The sequence below is a fragment of the Telmatherina bonti genome (assembly GCF_933228915.1).
Source record: "Telmatherina bonti genome assembly, chromosome: 9".
NCBI classification, from domain to species: Eukaryota; Metazoa; Chordata; class Actinopteri; order Atheriniformes; family Telmatherinidae; genus Telmatherina; species Telmatherina bonti.
In genome coordinates, this window is record NC_136627.1 from 5,974,188 (window position 1) to 5,984,499 (window position 10,312).

The following is a 10,312-nucleotide window of genomic DNA, read 5'->3' on the forward strand; positions in this document are numbered from 1 at the left end:
AAACAGATTTAATGATGCCCTCCGTCAGCCCAGTTCTCTCTCATTCTGATGGTTCGCTCGCTCCTCTCCCCTCCTCCTGCAAGTATTGTGTGATATTGCCTCATGCACTTGAAAGACCTACAACTGCTAGAAGAGATACCAAGAGATTTCACGCACAGGCTTTCACACACACGCACACACACACACACCCTGCTCAAGCTGGGAGATGAGATAGGCAACGTATGGTGTGTGTCGGCGGGAGGAGACGATATGGCTCCACTCAGCCTCACAAAGAAGCAGAAATCTCATCAAGCTTGTTTTAATTTGCTAATTCTCAGTTTCATCCTGATCGATCAGCTGTCAATCAAAGCCTGCAAATGGGGGGGGGGGGGGGGGGGGGGGGGGGGGGGGGGGGGGGGCTTTAATCTCCTAATCCCACCTTGTTATTCATATGAAACATGAAGACGTGCAGCAAAGGGCGAGAAAGCAGAGTCTGAAGGCAGAGCTGAGTGAAACAGAACTGGTTTATTTGGCTGTAATTTACCTGATCAATCATTTCCTGACACTGACATCAATATTTAAAAGGACCTGAATTTCTGATACATCAAATCCATCAATTTATAACGAAAAATTCCCACGAAGTCGGACTGGTGCACAACAAGGTGTTTTACTCTGTTGCATCAACAGGTGATTGTTTGTTCGCAAAGTACAGCCGAGAGGGGGGGGGGGGGGGGAGACTAAGACAAAAAGAGAGAGAGAGGGAGAGAGACATAGACAAACAGAGAGGGAGGGAGAGAGACATAGACAAACAGAGAGAGAGGGAGAGAGACTAAGACAAAAAGAGAGAGAGGGAGAGAGACATAGACAAAAAGAGAGAGAGGGAGAGAGACATAGACAAAAAGAGAGAGAGGGAGAGAGACTAAGACAAAAAGAGAGAGAGGGAGAGAGACTAAGACAAAAAGAGAGAGAGGGAGAGAGACAGACAAAAAGAGAGAGAGAGGGAGAGAGACTAAGACAAAAAGAGAGAGAGGGAGAGAGACTAAGACAAAAAGAGAGAGAGAGGGAGAGAGACATAGACAAACAGAGAGAGAGGGAGCGAGACTAAGACAAAAAGAGAGAGAGAGGGAGAGAGACTAAGACAAAAAGAGAGAGAGAGGGAGAGAGACATAGACAAAAAGAGAGAGAGAGGGAGAGAGACTAAGACAAAAAGAGAGAGAGGGAGAGAGACTAAGACAAAAAGAGAGAGAGGGAGAGAGACATAGACAAACAGAGAGAGAGGGAGAGAGACTAAGACAAAAGAGAGAGAGAGGGAGAGAGACTAAGACAAAAAGAGAGAGAGGGAGAGAGACTAAGACAAAAGAGAGAGAGAGGGAGAGAGACTAAGACAAAAAGAGAGAGAGGGAGAGAGACTAAGACAAAAAGAGAGAGAGAGGGAGAGAGACTAAGACAAAAAGAGAGAGAGGGAGAGAGACTAAGACAAAAAGAGAGAGAGAGGGAGAGAGACATAGACAAACAGAGAGAGAGGGAGAGAGACTAAGACAAAAAGAGAGAGAGGGAGAGAGACTAAGACAAAAAGAGAGAGAGGGCGAGAGACTAAGACAAAAAGAGAGAGAGAGGGAGAGAGACTAAGACAAAAAGAGAGAGAGGGAGAGAGACTAAGACAAAAAGAGAGAGAGGGAGAGAGACAGACAAACAGAGAGAGAGGGAGAGAGACTAAGACAAAAAGAGAGAGAGAGGGAGAGAGACTAAGACAAACAGAGAGAGAGGGAGAGAGACTAAGACAAAAGAGAGAGAGAGGGAGAGAGACTAAGACAAAAAGAGAGAGAGGGAGAGAGACTAAGACAAAAGAGAGAGAGAGGGAGAGAGACTAAGACAAAAAGAGAGAGAGGGAGAGAGACTAAGACAAAAAGAGAGAGAGAGGGAGAGAGACTAAGACAAAAAGAGAGAGAGAGGGAGAGAGACATAGACAAACAGAGAGAGAGGGAGAGAGACTAAGACAAAAAGAGAGAGAGGGAGAGAGACTAAGACAAAAAGAGAGAGAGGGAGAGAGACAGACAAAAAGAGAGAGGGAGAGAGACTAAGACAAAAAGAGAGAGAGAGGGAGAGAGACTAAGACAAAAAAGAGAGAGAAAGAGGGGGAGACAAAGACAAAAAGAGAGAGAGAAAGAGAGAGAGAGGGAGAGAGACATACACAAAAAAAGAGAGAGAGAGAGGGAGAGAGACACAGACAAACAGAGAGAGAGAGAGGGGGGAAGCCGGTTGATGGTCGGCTTCTCGGTGCAGGAAAGAAGCAAAAGAAAAGCTGACCGTGGATCACACCGAAGAGGACAAACCCAGAGAGGTCCCAGCTGATGAGGAAGATGAGGAGGAGGAAGCTGAAAGCGATGCCGTGGAGATTTTGAAGCCATGCAGTTAAACATAATACCGCCTTCATAAAACACTCGCAACATGCGGTCCCAGAATCAAACATGCATCGGGAATCTGGCGGGAACATTTTACACATTTTTCTCTCAATGTTTCCGATGAAGAGTATTTCAGAGAGCAAGTTACACTTTTTTCCCAGCAAACCCCTTTTATTCATTTATTGATTGTTTTGAAGCAACTGATAAATTATCAATATTATTATTATTAGGTAAAAATAAAAATATAAAATAAAATATATATTCGGTGAGTATGCCTCGGTGCTGCGTCACAGGAAAGCACAAGCAAATCAATCGGTACGCTGAATCTGGAGACGAAGTCGCTGAGCGCCACAAGGCTGTGAGAAGAGTTCGGATCACAGTGGTCACGGACGAGTTCAGCATCTTCTCTGCACGCCGCCGCCGCCGCCGCAGCAGCAGCCGCGGCTCCTTTACGTCTTCTTCTGAAGTCTTTCTGCTCCAACATGCCGCTACCAACAACATGTCGATTTTTTTTTAAAAAAAGAACTACCAAAATCATGCAACTACCCTTCTTTTAGTGTGAGACGGGAACCAGAACCCGTTGGTGCTGTTGGCTTGGAGTTTGGTGATGTCGGGGTGGCGGCGAGGCCGTCGTGGGCGGGGTTTTAGGCACTGCCATCCTGTTTGAGGCGCTGACTGCGAGCCTTGTAGACCTCGATCAGTAAATCTTTGACGTACTGGATTTCTCGCTCCACCGACTCCGCCTTGTCCCGCAGCTCGCGGTTCTGTCCCTCCAGGCCGTGAAGCTCCTCCTCCAGAGAGTCAAGCTCCGCCCTCTTACGCAGCCTGTACCTGCAGGGACCAACAGGTTTGCTCGGGTTTCTGCTGCCTTGCAACTTTATTGATGAGCCAACGTGCAAAGCTTTGATGTAGACGATCAAAGGCCTCCTCCCTGAGAGATGCTTATGGCTCTGCCCCCTACACCCCCCTCCCCCCAACAGCTGTACTCAGTGGCCGCCCACCTCAGGCCGACGGACCAACACAAACAAAATGGTGGCAAGAAGGGAGATGACCTTTCATTTCCCTCCGACAAAGTCTACTGGTTTATCTCCACCTCTTCTACAAGGTCTTCTGGTTTGTCTCCACCTTTCCTACAAGGTCTACTGGTTTATCTCCACCTTTCTTCCAAAGTCTACTGGTTTATCTCCACCTCTTCTACAAGGTCTACTGGTTTATCTCCACCTCTTCTACAAAGTCTACTGGTTTATCTCCACCTCTTCTACAAGGTCTACTGGTTTATCTCCACCTCTTCTACAAGGTCTACTGGTTTATCTCCACCTCTTCTACAAAGTCTACTGGTTTATCTCCACCTCTTCTACAAAGTCTACTGGTTTATCTCCACCTCTTCTACAAGGTCTACTGGTTTATCTCCACCTCTTCTACAAGGTCTACTGGTTTATCTCCACCTCTTCTACAAAGTCTACTGGTTTATCTCCACCTCTTCTACAAAGTCTACTGGTTTATCTCCACCTCTTCTACAAGGTCTACTGGTTTATCTCCACCTCTTCTACAAGGTCTACTGGTTTATCTCCACCTCTTCTACAAAGTCTACTGGTTTATCTCCACCTCTTCTACAAGGTCTACTGGTTTATCTCCACCTCTTCTACAAGGTCTTCTGGTTTGTCTCCACCTTTCCTACAAGGTCTACTGGTTTATCTCCACCTTTCTTCCAAAGTCTACTGGTTTATCTCCACCTCTTCTACAAGGTCTACTGGTTTATCTCCACCTTTCCTACAAGGTCTACTGGTTTATCTCCACCTCTTCTACAAGGTCTACTGGTTTATCTCCACCTCTTCTACAAAGTCTACTGGTTTATCTCCACCTCTTCTACAAGGTCTACTGGTTTATCTCCATCTCTTCTACAAGGTCTTCTGGTTTGTCTCCACCTTTCCTACAAGGTCTACTGGTTTATCTCCACCTTTCTTCCAAAGTCTACTGGTTTATCTCCACCTCTTCTACAAGGTCTACTGGTTTATCTCCACCTCTTCTACAAGGTCTACTGGTTTATCTCCACCTCTTCTACAAGGTCTACTGGTTTATCTCCACCTCTTCTACAAAGTCTACTGGTTTATCTCCACCTCTTCTACAAGGTCTACTGGTTTATCTCCATCTCTTCTACAAGGTCTTCTGGTTTGTCTCCACCTTTCCTACAAGATCTACTGGTTTATCGCCACCTTTTCTTCAAGGTCTACTGGTTTATCTCCATCTTTCCCTACAAGGTCTACTGGTTTATCTCCATTTCCCAAATACAGGGTCTACTGGTTTATCTCCACCTTTCCCTACAAGGTCTACTGGTTTTGCTCCATTTCCCAAATACAGGGTCTACTGGTTCATCTCTTTCTCTATCCTCCAAGGTCTACTGGTTTATCTCCACCCCTCCGAAAAGGTCTACTGGTTTATCTCCACTGCCCTAATACAGGGTCTACTGGTTTATCTCAATCTCTATCCTTCAAGGTCAACTGGTTAATCTTCACCTTTCCTACAGGATGTACTGGTTTATCCTCATCTCCCTATTACAAGGTCTACTGGTTTCTCTCTACCTACCTCCAACAGAGTCTACTGGTTTATCTCCATCTCCCTACTACAGGATCTACTGGTTCATCACTATTTCCCTCCCACAAGCTCTACTGCTTTATTTCTCTACTACAAGGTCTAAACGTTTATTTCCATCTCTCGCCTACAGGGTCTACTGGTTTATCTCTACCTACCTCCTATAGAGTCTACTGGTTTATTTTCACATCCCTCCTACAGGGTCTACTGGTTTCTTTCCATCTCTCTCCTACAGAGTCTACTGGTTGATCTCTACCTCTCTCCTACAGAGTCTACTGGTTTATCTCTACCTCTCTCCTACAGAGTCTACTGGTTTCTTTCCATCTCTCTCCTACAGAGTCTACTGGTTTATCTCTACCTCTCTCCTATAGAGTCTACTGGTTTATTTTCACATCCCTCCTACAGAGTCTACTGGTTTCTTTCCATCTCTCTCCTACAGAGTCTACTGGTTTCTCTCTACCTCTCTCCTACAGAGTCTACTGGTTTCTTTCCATCTCTCTCCTACAGAGTCTACTGGTTTCTTTCCATCTCTCTCCTACAGAGTCTACTGGTTTATCTCTACCTCTCTCCTACAGAGTCTACTGGTTTCTTTCCATCTCTCTCCTACAGAGTCTACTGGTTTCTCTCTACCTCTCTCCTACAGAGTCTACTGGTTTCTTTCCATCTCTCTCCTACAGAGTCTACTGGTTTTTTTCCCATCTCTCTCCTACAGAGTCTACTGGTTTATCTCTACCTCTCTCCTACAGAGTCTACTGGTTTCTCTCTACCTCTCTCCTACAAAGTCTACTGGTTTCTCTCTACCTCTCTCCTACAGACTCTACTGGTCTATCTGCTATGTCTAACGATGCTCATGCAATGCAGACACCGTGTCATGCTTTACAAGGAGAAATAAGGGTTACGTCTACCTGTGAGCGGCAGTTTTGTTCTGGTCTCTCTTCTTCTGCTTCCTCTCTCCACTGCTGGAATCCAGAGAAGGTCCCCCCATTACCAGAGCCGGCTTAACGGAGCAGGGCTCATCCTTTAACCTCTGGGTGGGGCGGTGGATGGGGGCCCCAAGCAGCGACCCCTCGCCTTCCCCTCTGGACAGACATTCATAGCTTTGGTCTGCAAGGCATTCTGGATAGAGGTAGTGGCCATGTTGGGGCTCTACAGCCTGTGCTTGTGACGGCTGGTCTAGATCTCCTATAAAGCTATGGTAAGGCTCCGAACTGGCCATGGACTGGTGGAAGTAGCCGTCTCCGGCCACCATTGTCTCTTGGGGAATACTTCCAGAAAGTCCTCCATCTTTGCTGCAGTGCAGGACCTCCAGCCCCGTGCTGTCGTAACTTACATTGACCTTCACATTGTGCATGAACTGTCCCTCTCGCTTGTGGTGGCCGTCGTAGGAGCCACCCAGACAAAAACCTCGAGCAATCTCTTCGCTGCAAAACATTCCTTCTGAGAAACAGTAACTCTCCTCTTCCTTCAACGATAACGCACATTCTCTAACCTTCTTCACGCCACCAATGCTGTTCTTACTGACCGTCTTCAGGGTGGAGTAGTGGTTCACCGACACCTCCGTGCTTCCTGAGTAACATCCCCTGGAGCCCCACGTTTCAAGTCCAACTTCGTCCCCGACTTTCACCGCCTCGCTCAGGATTCTTCGCCCGTTATTGTGGTGGTAGCGGTGGTGGTAGCTGTACGGAGCGGGTCGGGCTATTTTGGTTCTGCTGATGGGACCGCCACAGAAACTGGCCAAGTCCAGTTCCCCTGTTGCCAAGGTAACAACCACAGGGCTGGGTTCTGATTGGCTGGTCCCATATGAGCCATAGGGTAACTGATAGTAAGACTGGGAGCCCATGGCTTGGGCGCCTTTGTCACATTTTGAAGATTTCTCCAACTTGTTTGTGGTGGATGTGGACTCGGATCGGAAGTAGTCCTCCAGCTGAGCCAGTTCCTCCTGCAGTAGCGAGGTCATAACCTCCAGATCTGAGGGCACCTTGACATCCTGTTCTAACGGCGAGGGGGGAAGAGAGGAGCTCGGAGAAGACTCAGTCGTTGACACAAATGAAGACAAATCAACTTTTTCCGTCATCCAATCTGAGTGACCATCACCTGGAAGATTCAATCAAAAAACAAACCACAATAAGCTGTTAGAAACCAGTAAAACAATCCATTTTCTTTAAAATGTTTGGATCAAATTTCTGAAATAAAAAGCATAAAAACAGATAAAAAATTCTTAATCAGATCAAAGCTGAGAGGGCATCATCGTGCAAAAGGCTTCAACACATCCAAGAAGATCCAAGTGAACAACTAACCGATCATCTGAAAATGATTGAACAGCATCGTCTGCATTCGATAAATATCCACTTAGCTGTACTCACTGTACGACATTAGCCCCGTGCTGCACTGCGGCTCCGACCTCGGGATGTGGAAAAATAAAAAAGTGTCTTGGCAAAACTCACCAATTAAGTGCAGTTCCTCCACTGGCTCCGCCCCCGTCCCAGACCGTGATTGGCTACGGCTAGCCTGTCGGAGAGGGGGAGCGCCAAGCTCGCCTGTGGAAATGGGAGGAATTTTCCTGCGAAGGATCGATGCCGCCATTGTGTCGTCTGCTCCCATCAAATTGTTCAAAAGCACAAATGGTGCAATGGCTGGACGCGGGAGCTGTGGGAAGACCTGAAGACCTGCAGCGACATTCGTTAAAATAAAAAAATGTTTATTTTTTTCAATTAATACAACTTAAAACACAAATTTAAACCTTTTAAACTGTTAAAAAAAAAATTCCAAATTACAGAAAAAAAGATTTCAATGATATTTGAAAAGGCAGAAAAACTTTATTCTTGAGTTAATTCATTTGAATTTTCTTTTAAAATTAATAGCCAAAAAATTCTTTAATTATAAATTAATCAATGGAAAAAATTATTTTTCAAATCTGTTTAAATTTCATTAAAAAATAATAATTATTATTATGATTATTTTCATTATTATTGTTATAATTATAATAATTTTAAATTTTGATTTAAAAGTAAGTTTTTAACAAAACTGAGATTATTTTATCCTAATTTAAGTTGTGGAAGAATTATGAATTGTTGCATTAAGATTTATAAAATTTAAAATATTAAAACACATGATTTTTTTAACTTTTTAAACTATTTTAAAATGTTATTATTTCCTGCTATAATGAGTGAAGTAGTCCTGTGAATGTCAGACAGTGAAAACAGGATGAATTTAGCCAGAAAGCTTAGTTTAAAGCGGATAAACAGACTTGTAAACGAAAAGAAGATGTTTTCCTCCCAACTTTCCTCCTGCGCTCCTGCAGCCTGCAAGCGGCTCTACTTACCCCATACTTCTTCCTCTGTAGTCTGGCAGCGAAGCACGCGCAGCTGTGTCAGGCGGGAGACGGTCGCCCTTTAAAAAGTCATATTTTTCTCTTTTGGAAATCAGGGAGTCTTCAGGAAGCGCTTTATCCGCCAAACGGACTTGCAGAGAGAAAGTTTTTAAATCCGCTACTTCTCCAACTCCTCATGCCCGGACCGCATCACAGCAGACGAGATCAATGCGCAGTTTACAGAGTTCACCCGAACCGTTACGTCATCAAGCCGGGGGACTTTCCCGCTGCACGCGCACACGCATCTGACAGGACCAGGGAGTGCACGCGCATCTGACAGGACCAGGGGTGCACGCGCGCACACATCTGACAGGTCTAGGGATTGCACGCGCACGCGCAAACTCTTCTGACACTTTATTTTTACTGTATTTTTAAGATACCAAACTTGCTGCATTTGCCTTCATAAGAGCTCAGAAAGTTAATTTAAATAACTTTATTGATTATATTTAATCTATATTTATATCTGTGGCTTATTATCTGGTATGATTTCTTTTTCTCTTTTCTAGTTCAGCTGAAAATAAAGCAGAAACATGAGCTCCTCTTCCTCTGAACACTCTGTAAACTCCACTAACTGTAAACTCCACCTAACAGATATAATAAAAGTCCATGTTTGATTCATCATGAAAGCTGCAGCCGGAGAGGAGTTCAGCAGACAAGGTGCGCGGCACTAGTTTTCTTGGCGCCGCAGCGGAAGGACACGGTGTTGCAGTTTGAAGGGGTAATTTTAGTTGCAACCCTGTTGCATCAGATCCGCGGGGGATTCGCTGAACGGTGAACAATGTGTCTGCTCCATTGGTCTGCCAGGGGAACTTTTCTCCTCCTATTGGCCTCTTATCACTACAATCATCACTAATCGTTACGTATCATCACCAACAGGAGAGCAGTGTTTGTCTGAGACAATTTATTTATTTATCTGACATTTATTTCTCTTCCTCATACCTGGAATAAATAAACACATTAGTATGGAGAGAGACAGTATAAAGTCACAATGTACTGCTAATAATTGCTCTTTTTAACATTGATGTGGTTTATTTTAATGTAATTAAGCTATTTGTGCAACTTGTTTTTAAACAAACAGAACGAATAAACACATTATTTCACTTTCACTTTCCTTTTTTATTAAGACTCTAGGTCCATTAAAAAAAACATATATATATATATATAGACATACAAATATATTTACAGTATTTTCTATGTAAATCTAATAATTATATTTTATGTTGAATTAAGATGTTTTTCTGTTGAATGAATCTTAATCTAACATGAATTTTGTCGAATGTGTGCTGCAGCGACTGAACGGGCGGTAAAAAACTGTAAACCCACAGATAAGATGAAGAAGAGGAAGATGATGAAGATGGGAGTTTTCAGCCTGTCAAACAGGGACACATCTGATGGGTGATGCAACAGGTGTGGAATAAAAACGTCCACATGCGTTTCTGATGAAGAACGTTGTGTTCAGCAACTTCCTCTCCTTCACTCACAGCTGATTTCATGAATGGGGATTGATCCTACATATTGATCTGAACAGGTGCAGACCACATTGTGGATGTACGGTGTATTTATCATGTTGGCTTGTAGAGGAACGTGGGAATGTTTTCTCCTATTTCATCGTTGGGGTCAGAAGATTTATGTGACTAATAACCAGATTAATTCATGAACTACTCACTATAACAGCATTTACTGTAGCTTTATGTTAGTCATGAATAAACCTGATGGAATTAGATTAAAGAATAAACTGGATGATGATAAATTAAAGACAGTTTCAGTTGACTGGACTTTCTCTATGAAGTGTGTTTTCATTTCAGTCCGTATATCTGCTTCACCTAAGAAAAAAAGCCTCTTAACCTGAGAAGATCCAGAGTTTTTCCTCATTTCTTTAGTTTCTTCTGCGGAAAAACCAGCAAAGATCAGACAGTCTGGCAGAAAACTGGATTTTAGACCTGAACCAGGACCAGAAAGATCCATCTGGACC

The 10,312-nt window shown here is 44.1% G+C and overlaps 1 protein-coding gene across 1 annotated transcript; it reads right to left on the reverse strand.

Annotated features, from left to right (window-relative positions):
- Nucleotides 1-1,902: 1,902 nt before the first annotated feature.
- On the reverse strand, nt 1,903-8,484 carry atf5b (activating transcription factor 5b). The gene is made up of 4 exons (XM_079246232.1): nt 8,293-8,484; nt 7,415-7,636; nt 5,876-7,064; nt 1,903-3,212 (listed from the first exon to the last, which is right to left on the reverse strand). Exons 2-4 carry the CDS (start codon nt 7,569-7,571, stop codon nt 3,026-3,028), a joined length of 1,533 nt encoding a protein of 510 aa, XP_079102358.1. The 5' UTR covers nt 7,572-7,636; nt 8,293-8,484; the 3' UTR covers nt 1,903-3,025.
- Between the last annotated feature and the right edge of the window lie 1,828 nt (nt 8,485-10,312).

Excerpts from the sequence above, each read along its gene's own strand:
- atf5b (XM_079246232.1), bottom strand. The coding sequence starts at position 7,571 with ATGGGAGCAGACGACACAATGGCGGCATCGATCCTTCGCAGGAAAATT. Across the intron at positions 7,065-7,414 it reads GGAGGAACTGCACTTAATTG|GTGATGGTCACTCAGATTGG; the intron begins GTGAGTTTTGCC and ends TGAATCTTCCAG. Across the intron at positions 3,213-5,875 it reads AACAAAACTGCCGCTCACAG|GTACAGGCTGCGTAAGAGGG; the intron begins GTAGACGTAACC and ends TGGTCCCTGCAG.